The sequence below is a fragment of the Pelmatolapia mariae genome, unplaced genomic scaffold (assembly GCF_036321145.2).
Source record: "Pelmatolapia mariae isolate MD_Pm_ZW unplaced genomic scaffold, Pm_UMD_F_2 NODE_ptg000173l+_length_29294_cov_1, whole genome shotgun sequence".
NCBI classification, from domain to species: domain Eukaryota; kingdom Metazoa; phylum Chordata; class Actinopteri; order Cichliformes; family Cichlidae; genus Pelmatolapia; species Pelmatolapia mariae.
The window spans coordinates 1-14635 of record NW_027051872.1 but is presented as its reverse complement, the minus strand read 5'-3'; the positions used below and the strand labels follow the sequence as shown (position 1 = coordinate 14635).

Below are 14635 nucleotides of genomic sequence, written 5' to 3'. Positions count from 1 at the left end.
GTATTTGTCTTTATTAGTGCGTTTAAAAGGAGTGGGCACTACTACCATACAACAAAATATAAGGTTTACAGCCTGAAGAACAGTATGGACATAATGCACTCTACAAGCATACACTTTCTTTTCTTTCTTTCTTCTTTTTTTAAACAAACATGCAGGTAAAAAGCCAAATATGTAGTTGGTGGTATGTAGGTGGTTAACTGTGTTTGACCATAAGGAAATATAAAAAGATCTCTTCAGTAGAAAAATAAATAAATCCTTTAACCGTGGCCTGAAGAACAAAGTAATATTTCATCTTTATATTAGTAAATATTACCCATTAAATTATCTTTTCCATAAAGAGAAAAAACAAGCAGCATATTTGGTGAAAGGTTGAAACAGCAGCACCGTAGATGGGTTTCTGAACTGGATATTTTAGAGGTGAGCACCAAAGTCCCACAAAGAACATGCTGGAAAAATCCACAACAACAAACTGGGAAGTGTTTCCAGTCTTTCCCATCAAAACTCCGGAGACGGACCTGCACATATAAATGATACAGTACATACAACTGCATATTTATGGAGGTTATGTTGATCTGATATGATCTCATATACTGTAGTTTAAGAGCTCAAACACTGGTTTGATTGTATTCAGCTGAACGATATTGTCAAAACTTATGAGGCACTTTTGTGTGTTTATTTTGTTGGTGGATATCTCAGTTTTCATCCACTCTCTTCTGAAAATGTGTCTCAGTTCCCGTTATTGAGCATGCCCAGTAGCTTCTTGGGCTCCATCCCTTGCTGCTGAGCCATCTTCTGCACGTCGAAGCCCATGTGCTTCAGGAACTGGATGACGCTCATCTCTTGTCCTGTCAGCTGGTCCCGAATGGTCGGGCAGGAGGGGTTGCAGTGCGGCCACGGGCAGCTGTCGATCAGCTGTAGAAGACAACCTCTCACGGGAGGGGTCATGTGCTTTTGGTGGCTGTGGCTGCTGTTGATGTGTAGGTTGTGATGGAGGCTGCGGTCCCAGCAGTGGAGGGCTCTGGGGAGGGAGATTCCTTTCACTCGGATGTCCGTCCAGTCCCTGCAGTGATGGGAAGACCAAAAGTGATGGAGCAAAGGTTACTAAGATGAAGAACAGTCCACAGGAAAAGTGCGCTCAAGTATAAGAAACTGATGCTTCATGAGTATTTCATTGTTTGATTTCTCAAGTGCATTTAGTAAAATTCATGGAGACACAAGTTGGAGGGGACGGGTATGGATCCCTGCCTTATGTCCAGGGAAACAGACAACTTAACAAAAGGACCTCAGTTTGTTAGTCTGGGAAACTCTCTGGGACAGTGAGGTGCAGCACAGGGACCGTTTTAGCCCCGTTCCTTATCACGCTCTATATGGCAGATTTTAAATACAGCTCAAAATCCTGCCACGTGCAAAAATATTCTGATGATACTGCTGTTGTAGCATGTATCAGGAGCAGACAGGGAGAGGAATGCAGGAACCTTCAGGGACTGGTGCAGTAGGGGTTTCCTCCATCTCAATGCCTTTGAAACCAAGCAGATGGTGGTGGATTTCTCAGCCATGCCATGGTGGTGCACTCTTATAAATATCTGGGGTTCTGTTGGATGACAAGCTGGACTGGTTCCTGAACACTGATGTTCTTTTCTTTCTTTTTATGCCTTTTTTCAAAACATTTTATTTATGTTTGGGCAGATTTTAGATTCTTAGATAAATATAAATTACTCTCTGACAGTCAGTATGGATTCAGATTGAAAAGATCAACATCACTGGCATTAACTGAATCAATCGAGGAGATTACAAATGCTATAGATCAGAAACAGTATGCAGCCGGATTATTCCTCGATCTCAAGAAAGCGTTTGATACAATCAATCATGACATATTAATTAATAACCTCATGCTTGGATTGCTTGTGGTGTTCCACAAGGCTCTGTACTGGGTCCAAAATTATTTATACAAATGATATTCGTAAGATATCTGATATATTAAAAGTAGTGTTATTTGTAGATGATACAAATATTTTTTGTTCTGAGGGCTGCTGGATATGATCACTTCAGAAATGTGCAAAATCAAAAAGTGGTTTGACAGGAACTATCACTAAATCTACGTAAAACTAAAATCATTCTTTTTGGGAATTCCCAAAGAAACTGACAAGTGCAGATTCATATAGATGATGTGGAAAATGAAAGAGTTCTTGAACAAAAGTTTCTTGGTGTGATGATAGATGATAAAAACAAAGCTGGAAGTCCCATATAAATCATACACGTAACAACATTTCAAGAAGTATTTCAATTTTGAGTGAAATCACTCCACATTCTCTATTGTTCAGATTTCACTGTATTTGCATTACAGTACAGAGGTTTGGGGCAATACTTATAAATGTTCGCTATCATCAGTCTTCATATTGCAAAAAAGGGCCATAAGGATAATCCATAAAACTGATTACAGAGATCATACAAATCCACTATTCTTAAAATCAGAAATACTAAAATTCACAGGTCTGGTTCATTTTCTCAATGTGCAAATTATGTATAAAGCAATAAACAACCTGCTTCCTGACAATATTCTAAAACTGTTTTCTAAAAGGGAACAGGGATACAATTTGAGGGGGGAATTAAATTTAAAACATCCCTGTATCTGTTCAACACTAAAAGGTTTTTGCATCTCTGTGGAGTGAAGCTGTGGAATAGACTAAGTGAAGAAGTGAAGCAATGTCTCAGCATGAGTCAGTTTAAAAAGTGATTAAAAAAATATGGTACAGGGAGGAGGTAGGGCTTTGATCAGGTGTCATCACCCACTATTTTTACAATAGGGATGTGTGTGGGTGCACAAGTATGTTTATATAAGTATATACATCGTTTGATGTGTTACTGGGATTATTAAAAAAAATAATGTTTTCCTTTCCTTTCCTTTTGTTTTGCTTTGTTTGTTTGTCTCTTTTTTCTCTGTTGTTGTTGTTCACTACATAAATACAAAATACAAAGATTGTTTGTTTTTAAATGGAGCTGTTGGATATTTAAATTTACCCTATTAAATCAAACCATATTTATTTATATGGTTTGATTTTTACTTACGCTCTCGTGATGAGCTCATGAGACAGGCATGCCGGTGCAAACATCGCCCTGTCAATCACAAAGAGCAGAGTGTCAGAAAAACAGAAGTCTTATCATATCTGTGAGCATGTATGAGCGTTTTTCTTCCTTACGGTACGTCACGAAGCGTGAGCCTCAGCTCCTGCCCCAATTTCTGGATGTACCTCCACTGGCCCTCGTGGATGGGCTGTCCGGTCAGGTGGATGTTATCGACCGTCAGCTGGGCCTCGTCAAAGAGCCACTGCGCCACGAACACCGGGCCTGCAGGATAGAGAGGACGTTCCGTGGTTCAGACTTTAAATGACGCATCATCTTCTGTCTAGCTGAGAGGCTCGGGGTGTGTGGTGACTCACTTTTTAATGTGGGGTAGACTTTATATCCGAAGAAACAGTTCCACTCCTCTCCCACGTGAGCCTGCCTGCAGCTCTCTGGCACCAGTCCTCCCCAGTACCTGCACAAACATAAACCATCGCACATTTTCAAAATCTGTCTGGCCGTCCCTCCCACAGTTCTTGGTTGTAGCTTCAATCCTTCATTCATTTGCTGCTCCATGCTACTACACAGGGAGAGTATTGGCCAAATAAAAAAACGTTTAGACACTCTGGTGGGTGTTTTGGGGTTTTTTTAGGTTTAGATTATCTTCTCAAGGTTTTACTGCTCTTATGGTGCTCCCACTTTTTAATTCTGGAAAATAAATAGTAAGAAAAAAAGTCACTATATCACTCCTTGAGCATCGTCTTCACCTGATGCCTCTCTTTATGGCTTCTGTGGGAGCACAGCTGATTGTATCCAGGCAGTCTGTGAATTTGTACTGTTTGTTATCCAGGAACCATCCAGAATCAGCCAGGCCCCTGACCTGCACCCCTGTATATCCCTGGGTCTCCAGCTGCTCTGCAACCTGGTCCACATTCAGCAGGACACCTGTCCCACCGGCACTGGAGACACAAACAGTGAGTTAACAGTGAGCAGCCGCCTTTGGTGAAGCGCACAGACACACATGAAGCTGAACTAACCTGCTGCCTGCCAGGAGCAGAACCTTGGCGTTTTCTAGCCCTTTTGTCAGCAGCTCATTCACCACCTCCTTAATGATCAGCGAGCCCATGAACGCATAATCACCTGAGAATAAATATAAATAAAATATGAATAGAATATAAATGAATATAGTTATTTATAAACATGAGGCCACATGGCACACTGAAGCCTGGATTTATACTCAGTTGTGGAGACAGGCAGCTGAGTAGTCTTGACCTTACAGTATAAAGTGCCTTGAGCTGACTTGCTGTGATTTGGTGGTATATAAATAAAAGGAATTGAACTGAATGACCTCGAACAACACAAAGGATCTACTGTTTTAAGACTGTTGATGCAGTAGACTGTACTCAGGATGTAGAGAGTGTAGACTGAGATAGGAGACCTTGGCCTTCATATCAGATCAGGTGAGACAGTATAAAGAGAAAAAAGGTAAAGGGATAGGACCATAGATTGTATATTAAAAATGGATAAAGCCTCCTGACATGAAAAGTGAAGCGGCTTAAACCTACATTGTTTCTAATGGCCAGCAGGGGGCTTATTTTTGTCTGGAAGAAGAGTTTGTTTCTTATAAAATAAATAAATAAATAATAATGCACTATTATCAAGTCCTAATGAATACATCATGATGCTAATTTTATAATTTATGGTCCCTGTTAGAATTCTGCTTCACAATGATAGGAAGAGCCGACATCGAAGGATCAAAAAGCAACGTCGCTATGAACGCTTGCCGGGCGCTTGACACCAGAAGCGAGAGCCCACTTTGAGTACTCCAGGAGAGTAGAAAAGCGCTATATAAGAACCAGTCCATTTACCAGTTAGAGTCAAAAAGGATAAAGTGGCAACTTTATGATCGATAAGTCACTAATGATTATGGATTGTGTCTATGTTTGTCATCATAGGTTGTCATGAGAACTGCATAGCAACGATATCCTATGATTTCAAAAAACAGAAGAAATCTCAATATTTTGCAAAAAAGATCGACAGCTGTGAGACAACTGTGTAATTGTTCTTTTTGTATTTCTTTGTACATGTAAACATATATTTATATATAGTAACAAATTATCCATCCCCTACTTATTCCAACATGTTCACACTTTGCACTGCTGCACATATAAATGCTATGTGTGCTGTTTTTGTCAGTATTGTCTGTTGTTGAACACTGAGAGCAAAGAAATAACCGCAGCCCAATTCAACAGGGTCAATAAAGCTTATATTAAATTCTTTGAATTTTCTATAAATGCTGTGATAATGTCATAGATTTCTTATCGTAGTAAGTGAAGTGAAAATCTGTGACAACCCTGGACTACGGGTTAAGTTGAGGGCACAGCGAGTTACACAGAGGACTTCCACATGGTAGACTGAGGCCTGTTCTGTGTGAAGCCAAAGTCAGCAGTGACTTGTTTTTATTAGTGCGTATGAAGCTCGTACACGTGTGACGAAACACAAAAGAGAGGAAAGAGTTGCAGGAGGAGGGGTGACTATTTCTCCAAATGCTGTTTTTCCCCTTCTTTTATTGATTTTTGCAGTTTTAACGGATGAGTGAATGTGGGTTGGTTTGTGACGCTGTAAATCAAAGATGTTTTTCCAAGTGCCTGAAACGCATCTAATAAAATATAATGAGGTTTTCAATAAACCAGAAGAGGAAGCTAAAATATTTATAGATCTGAGAGCTAAAAGAGGCTCCACACACGAAGCCCTTTGACTCCACTGATAAATCTTTCTTTATAAATCTTTCTCTTAACCAGAGCCACAAGCTCACACACTGAGCGATCACGCACTGGGTCTTACTTTGATCTGTCTTCGGGGTGGCTCCGCTCCACACGTCGCTGGAGCAGTACGGGATGAACCTGTGGGGGGCGCGGGAGAGAGACAAACACTGTTACGAGAACACAGGCAACCTGGAATCGCAGCCAGACTCGTTTAGACATTTAGATTTGATGATGCTGACAGATTAAAAAGCCCCGTTGGCTGTGTGACAGTAAACAGAACACAACAAGGACAAGTGTGTGTTTAAAGTCTGAGAGCAGTTAGAGGAAGCCAGTAAAAGTGTAAGAAGTCACTGATAAAACAGAACAGAGACGACAGTGATACAGACAGCCGGGCAATAATGACAAAAACAACATCACTGTGTATCTTATATTGTATATATTCTAAATGAAATTATCAATAACTGAAAGGAAACTTGCAAATAAACTATTTAAGCTTAAAAGGGTGTTGGCTATGCTAAATTCCAGCTCCATATTTTCATTTTTTGACACACTACTGAAGATGCTTTGCTTTATTTCTATGATTCATTCCTACAGTGTGATAGGATTGGGCTTAACATTCTACATATTTCATTATTTTTGGCTTCTATTGGCTATCTATGCTGAATATATGCTGACCCCATCACTCATCCACCACTGTAACTGTATATAAAAGACAAAAAATGGAAAGCTTTCCAATAATTAATGCTATTTGTAACTTAGTATCAAATTTAAACAGCATAGTTCTAGGCAATAATCTTCTTTAGTGTGCTAAATTTGCATTAACCCATGAGAAGTAGTTCACTGTCTCAAGTATCACCTCAGCCATGGCAACACCCTGTTACGTCATAAAAACTGACTCAGTTTCTTTCAAATTAGAGCTTGTACTTCAAAGTAAAAGTATATATTTATCACAGAGAATATCACAAACTGAAAATATTCATATGAAGCAACCAAAATGTTAAGAAAAAAAACCTCATTGTTGGAAAGGCTGTTAGCTGTGGGAGGGGAGCCCCCTTGTGGTGAGAGAGCACAGTTGCACTACTGAGCACATGTTCCAGTGATCAGAGTTGGAGCTAACACATAGCAAGAGCCACCTGGCAGACTGACTCAGCAGTGGATGTCTACACACGGTGTGAGTCGTGTGCGTCGCTAAAGAACTGTGAGTAGATGTAGAGACCTGCCTGGAAAGGACAGTTTTAGTCTTTTATGCCAGTTAGACATTTAGTGGATGTAGAAGTGCAATGTGTTTTGACCTGTTCGCTATGTGGCTAGTTCATGCTACTAATGCTACTTGTTATGCTACATGCTTGCTAGCTGGAAGCTAAAGCCATTTGGTGTTTGGTGATATATTGTTGTTGGGTGTATTGGCAATCAATGTCATGTACTGTATGGGTTTGGGATTAGTGTATGAAACTTGTGCATGTAAATGTTCATATAGGAATTCCCAGTTGTAGTGCTGGTAAATTCAAAGAAAGCTAATGAATCATAAGTCATGACTTAGATGTTTATTACATTCATTATTCTGAATATGTTCTGTTCACAGACCACACCCACACCCCTCACCACTTTTAAGCCTGCGGTTGCATTACTCTGTTGCTGTACTGTGCTGTTAAGCTGAGGAATCACAGTAAAGACGGTATAACCTTTAACTGTGCGTCCTGTGTGTTCTGACCGACACCCCAAGGTGAACACCACTGTTATTCAGCCAACGCCTATACAGTCCTGGGTTCAACCCAAATCAACATTGGTCCTTCGAGCCGGATGGTGCTTTCTTTGGATCCTAAGGATGCAGCCTAGTTTCTTCTCCAGTGAAGATGTCTCAGAATCAACTCGCCCGAGGCGCCAAGTACAACCTCCCCCCTACCTTGCAGACTATGAGGTGAGCTTGGTGGGCCACCAACGAGACATGACATCCTACCGTCACTCATACACAGCACAGTATGCACCCAGGCCAGAAGAGAGAAAGCAGTATGTGTCATCAGCAGTGTCTGTACAGACCTCCCGCTCATCTAGCCCGACGAGTCAGCCTGGATGGGAACACACCGTGGATGAATGGACCGCCTCTCCAAATGATCTGCAGGATATGCAGCAGCATGTTTCCAGTAGGGATGGCCTGAACCATCAGCCTCCTTCTCCTTTCCATCGACCATGGGAAATGTCTGCGGTTTCGGGTTCGCGGTATGGTACGGATGGCAGACCTCAGCCTTACGCCCAACCACGTGAACCAGGCAGAGTTGATTACCTGTCATAGCAATGGGACCAAAGACCACCCCCAATACAGGTACCCCCTCTGTCTTCCTCCCAACGTATGCAGCCCATCAGTGTCCCCACGGTTAGTTCCCATACATTTGAAATAGATGCACGAACGAGTCCATGGCCACAGTACGGCAATAGGCAGGACATCCATGCTCAACAAGAATACCAAAGGCCATACTTTCGCCCACCAACAGTTCAGAGTACTCCACCCAAGGATACTACAATGATTGATACATTGGATAGGATGATGGGTGAACTACAGCTGTTAAAGGAGCAGACACTGACAGCTAGTCGGCCAACCCCGCCATTTCCCAACAGTGCAACTTCCTTTCAGTTTGAACATCCACCTATCTTTCAGCAACATTTGAAACCTCCTTGGCAGGAGCAGTGTTCTGCTAGGGCGTATCCCAGTTTCCAGAGTCAAGCCCCCACCAAGATCTGGAGCCAGCAGCCCGTCGCCGAGGTACCAAGACCTATCACAACATCATGGCAATATAAACCTCATCCATCCCCAGCCTACCAGCCACCGCAGGTGATGGCACAAGAGAGAACATACAGGGGTCCAACTCCAAGTATTCCTGATCTCATTAGAAGGGACCCAAGCGAGTTTGCCCGGTTAAAGATCGCACTTGATAATCTGCTGCCACCAGATGCGACAGAGCTTTTCAAGTTTCAGATACTGATGGATCATTTGAAACTAGATGAAGCCCGTCTCATAGCTGATGCATATCTCAATTCTCCATCCCCCTATACTGACACTATGGCAGCCTTATCAGAGAAGTTTGGTCAGCCCCACCAGTTAGCCCTCAGGAAGATTGCCAGTGTTATGGATGCACCGGACATTCGTCGCGGGGACGTGGAGGCTTTCGAAAGATTCGCACTGCAGATTCGGGCTCTCGTTGGTATGCTGAAGACCCTTGGTCCGGATGGCGAAGTGGAACTGAAGTGTGGCTCTCACGTGGCACGGCTCCTCAGTAAGCTGCCAGCTGAAATGAGGTCTGAGTTTCGGAGGCACATGTGTCGCCATCCAGGGGTAGTATACAACCTAACAGACTTGTCGGAGTGGTTGCAGCTGGAAACATGGTGCCAAGATAGCAGTACCCAGCTTGGGGCTATAGGGCAGAAGGAGAGGTCCACCCAGAGACCAGAGCGCCTGAGAGAGGCGAAGTCAGTAAGGCGCATGGCCACCATCCTGCATGGCTCAGAGAATCTGCCGCCGAAGCAGCCTGTCGAGCCGGCGGGCAGCAAACCAGTTGCCCATAGCAAGAAGAAAGGCCCGCTGAAAGCTTTCTGCCCCTACTGTGATACGGAGGACCATTATCTCAGTCAGTGCCCCATATTCCAGTCTTTTGATAAGGCTCAAATCATAGACTGGATCAAAACAAACCAGCGTTGTTGGCGATGCGGCAGATCGCATCAAGCAGCCCAGTGCAATCTGAAGAAAGCTTGTAGCCTATGTCAAGGCAAACACCTTCAGATCCTGCATGAGGTCAACGTCAAGAGTGTGAAGGAGGGTACCTGCCTGGTGAGCTCTGCAACTGAAATACTCCACCTGGATAAACCTTCAGATTCTACCCGTGTTCTGCTTAAAGTGATCAGAGTTCTCCTGAGAAATGGTGACAAAACTCTGGACACTTATGCCATCCTGGATGATGGCTCTGACCGCACCATGCTGCTCTCCTCTGCAGCTCAGCAACTGGGCCTAACAGGCACACCTGAAGACCTAGCCTTGAGAACTATCCGTCAGGATATCCAAACGTTGCATGGGGCCTGCGTTTCATTCACACTGTCCCCTATCCTGCAGCCCCAGAAATCCTTCCACGTAGCTAATGCCTTCACTGCCCAGCGGCTTGGCTTAGCTGAGCATTCATATCCAGTTACCATGCTCAAGAGAAGGTACAGACATCTGAAGGACTTGCCCCTACAAACCTTCAGCAGAGTCTCGCCCCTGTTGCTAATTGGGGCCGATCACCCACATCTCATAAACCCTATAGAGCCCGTGCGCTTTGGATCACCAGAAGGGCCAGCTGCGATTCGAACCCGACTGGGATGGACTCTGCAAGGGCCTGCAAAGTCGCTTGAGCCACAGTTAGAGTCTCAACAGTGTCTGTATACCTCCTGCAGCCCCCCATCTGTTGAACTCCAGAGGCATGTGGAGAAGCTGTGGCAAGTGGATATTCTACCCTATAAAAGTGAGAAGGAGGTGACAAGGTCGAGGGAGGATCATGAAGCCCTGGAGATGCTGGAGGCCAGAACAAGGCGCGTGGATGTTAAGGGAGTGCTCCGGTATGCCACACCCTTATTGAGGAGGAAGGATGCACCACCTTTTCAGGCCACCCAAGAAGCGACACTGCCCAGCCTGAGGAGTATGGAGAGACGTCTGAGCAAAGACCCGGTTAGGGCCGCTGCGTATATGGCCGAGATGGAGAGGTTAGTGACCTCCGGGTTTGTAGCCAAACTGCAACCGGAGGTTGCATCTCAGAGCCAGGAGAGTTGGTACATACCTCATCACATGGTCCAGCACAATGGCAAGAATAGAGTGGTCTTTAATTGCTCTTTTCGACACAAGGGACTTAACCTGAACGAGTCCCTATTGCCTGGCCCTGTCCTGAGTCCTTCTCTGGTTGGAGTGCTCCTGCGCTTCAGAGAACACAGCATAGCCATCAGTGGTGATATAAAAGGGATGTTTCACCAGGTGTGCCTACTCCCGGAAGACAAACTGCTCCTGAGGTTTCTTTGGCGCAATATGAACCGGGATGAGCCCCCTCACATCTATGAATGGCAAGTCCTTCCCTTCGGGACAACATGTAGTCCCTGCTGTGCCTCCTTTGCGCTCCAGCGGCATGTCCTCCTGCATAGTGAACCAGGAGAGGATGTGAGGTTCTCCATCGAACGGTGCTTTTATGTGGACAACTGTCTGCAGAGTGTTTCATCGATTGAAGAAGCCCAGCAGTTGGTCAACAAACTACGGCAGCTTCTGGCATCCGGGGGCTTTGAAATTCGGCAGTGGGCTAGTAATAGGCCTGAAGTGATCAGTCATCTGCCATCTGAGGCACGGTCAGAGAAACTGGAACTCTGGCTGTCACAGGACCGACAAGAAGCACATGAATCAACACTGGGACTGAACTGGAACTGTGAGACAGACACCCTCAGCCTCAAGCACCGACCCATTGACTATGGAGAGCCCACTATGAGGAACATATACCGAACCCTGGCTAGTCAGTACGACCCACTTGGGTTCATCATCCCCTTCACCACCAGGGCCAAGATTATTGTTCAGCAACTCTGGGACAAGCATCGCGATTGGGATGACCCCCAGTTACCTCATGATTTGCTGCACCAGTGGAAGACATGGAAGGTGGAGTTGGTGCACTTATCAGAGTTGACATTGCCACGATGTTACACACTGCCGCACAGGGATCAGTCTGACATTGCGAGAGAAGTACATGTCTTCTGCGATGCCTCAGAGCGAGCCTATGGTTCTGTGGCGTACCTGAGATCAGAAGATCCAGACAGTAATGTGCAGCTGTCATTCCTCATGGCCAGATCACGGGTTGCTCCGAGGAAGCAGATTTCTATTCCCAGACTTGAACTCTGCGCGGCACTCACTGGAGCCCAGCTTGCAAAGCTACTTCAGGCAGAGCTGACTTTACAGCTGACCTCATGTACGCTGTGGTCAGATTCAACCACCGTCCTCAACTGGTTGCATTCCGCATCCTGCCATTTCAAGGTGTTTGTTGGCACCAGAATTACAGAAATTCAGGAGCTTACTAACCCCAAAGACTGGCGATATGTGGATTCTACAAGAAACCCAGCTGATGACATCACAAGGGGCAAAAGTCTCACTGAACTGGTCAGCCCAAATAGGTGGACCCAGGGACCAGAGTTTCTCCTCCTACCTCCAGACCGGTGGCCCTCCAGCCCATTGTTGAGTACATCAGACCCAGAGGATGGCACTGAGCTAAAACGCTCTGCCATATGTCATATGGCTAACACGACCCCGGGCAATCAAACCCCAGAGGCCCAGCGGTTCAGCACATGGGCAGAATTAGTAGAAGCCACAGCAAAGGAGATTCAAAATGCGGCAATTCAGGGTGACCCAGCTGGGAGTAACTCACCTACTGCGGGGGCCTACACCGAGGCAGAGCAACAAGTTTTGAGACAGATTCAGATGGACTGTTTCCCAGAGGACTACCACCTGCTACAGGCAGGCAAACCTATACCGGCTAGCAGTCGGCTTTTATGCCTAGCACCGCAGTACGATGCCAATCTTAAACTGATCCGGGTTGGTGGCAGGCTGCGGCGAGCAGAGAACCTTGATCTGTCTGTGGTACACCCTGTGGTCCTGGATCCCACCCATGTGTATACCAAACTACTCATTCAAGATGTGGATGCACGTCTCGGTCATCCTGGCCCAGAGAGAGTATTTGCTGAGCTTCGGCGGACTGTATGGATCCTGCGAGGTAGAGAGGCCGTTAAGCGGCACCAACATAGTTGCATGGATTGCCGTAGGTGGAGGGCAAACCCAGCTTCCCAGCAAATGGCTGACCTGCCGCCTGCCCGCCTCCGGCTGTTCAAACCTGCCTTCTATTCGGCTGGCATGGACTGCTTTGGTCCTTTCTGGATAAAGATAGGCAGACGCAGGGAGAAGCGATGGGGCATTTTGTTTAAGTGCCTCACTACTCGGGCTGTTCATATAGACCTCCTGACCTCCGTCGACACTGACTCTTTTTTGATGGCCTTCCGCAGGTTCATCGCGAGAAGAGGGAAACCGGCAGAAGTTTACTCAGATCAGGGGACAAACTTCAAAGGAGGGGAAAAGGAGCTCCAGCAGGCGTTCTCCAGCATGTGTCCAGACCTCCAGCAGAAACTGGCTAAGCAGCAGATTCGTTTCCGCTTCAACCCACCTGCAGCACCCCACTTCGGAGGCCCTTGGGAAAGAGAAATTCGCTCTATCAAAACCGCCTTATACACCTCTGTTGGCTCTCAAACAGTGAGTGAGGAGGTACTCAGAACCGTTCTTACAGAAATCGAGGGTATCCTGAATGCCAAACCCCTAGGTTATGTTTCTGCGGATGTGGCTGACATCGATCCAGTGACCCCAAACTACTTGCTCATGGGGCGGCCGGACAGCTCCCTACCTCAGGTAGTGTATCCCGAAGAGGCAGCGCTAGGGAGGCGAAGATGGAGACATTCACAAATCCTGGTGGACAGGTTCTGGTCATCCTTCATCAGACACTATTTGCCTAATCTCCAAACTCGCATGAAGTGGCAGAGACCCATGGAGGACATAACAGAGGGAGCAGTTGTTCTGCTGGTGGATCCACAGCTCCCCAGAGCATCATGGCAGATTGGGAGGGTGATGAAGATTCTTACTGGATCTGATGGCCACACCCGAACAGCAGAGGTGAAGATACGTGACAAAACATACACCCGGCCTATAGTACGTCTGATTGTACTTCCGGCGATCAAGAATGAGCATGACCAGGTGGGGGATCCTTCGTCTGCATAGACAGCCTATCCATGGAGCCAATTTACACTGCAAATTGGGGGGCGGCTATGTTGGAAAGGCTGTTAGCTGTGGGAGGGGAGCCCCCTTGTGGTGAGAGAGCACAGTTGCACTACTGAGCACATGTTCCAGTGATCAGAGTTGGAGCTAACACATAGCAAGAGCCACCTGGCAGACTGACTCAGCAGTGGATGTCTACACACGGTGTGAGTCGTGTGCGTCGCTAAAGAACTGTGAGTAGATGTAGAGACCTGCCTGGAAAGGACAGTTTTAGTCTTTTATGCCAGTTAGACATTTAGTGGATGTAGAAGTGCAATGTGTTTTGACCTGTTCGCTATGTGGCTAGTTCATGCTACTAATGCTACTTGTTATGCTACATGCTTGCTAGCTGGAAGCTAAAGCCATTTGGTGTTTGGTGATATATTGTTGTTGGGTGTATTGGCAATCAATGTCATGTACTGTATGGGTTTGGGATTAGTGTATGAAACTTGTGCATGTAAATGTTCATATAGGAATTCCCAGTTGTAGTGCTGGTAAATTCAAAGAAAGCTAATGAATCATAAGTCATGACTTAGATGTTTATTACATTCATTATTCTGAATATGTTCTGTTCACAGACCACACCCACACCCCTCACCACTTTTAAGCCTGCGGTTGCATTACTCTGTTGCTGTACTGTGCTGTTAAGCTGAGGAATCACAGTAAAGACGGTATAACCTTTAACTGTGCGTCCTGTGTGTTCTGACCGACACCCCAAGGTGAACACCACTGTTATTCAGCCAACGCCTATACAGTCCTGGGTTCAACCCAAATCAACACTCATTAACATAAAGATTTTAAGACTTGTGCATTCAAACACATGAATGAATGCTGACAGAAGTAAAGGAATTATCCCTGAAAAAAAAAAAAAAACTTACACTATGTTGGCGTTCCACCAGTGAGGGTTTTCCTCCGGCTGTGGAGACAAAATTCCCCTTCCTGTGAAAGAAGAGAAGATGGATGAGAT

The 14635-nt window shown here is 45.5% G+C and overlaps 1 protein-coding gene across 1 annotated transcript; it reads right to left on the bottom strand.

Moving 5' to 3' along the window:
* Positions 1–2: 2 nt before the first annotated feature.
* Positions 3–14585, bottom strand: LOC134622715 (palmitoleoyl-protein carboxylesterase notum1a-like). The gene is made up of 8 exons (XM_063468084.2): positions 14547–14585; positions 5905–5963; positions 4098–4200; positions 3828–4019; positions 3438–3535; positions 3198–3345; positions 3067–3114; positions 3–1060 (listed from the first exon to the last, which is right to left on the bottom strand). The coding sequence occupies exons 3-8, from the start codon at positions 4184–4186 to the stop codon at positions 727–729; spliced, it is 909 nt and encodes a 302-aa protein (XP_063324154.2). The 5' UTR covers positions 4187–4200; positions 5905–5963; positions 14547–14585; the 3' UTR covers positions 3–726.
* Between the last annotated feature and the right edge of the window lie 50 nt (positions 14586–14635).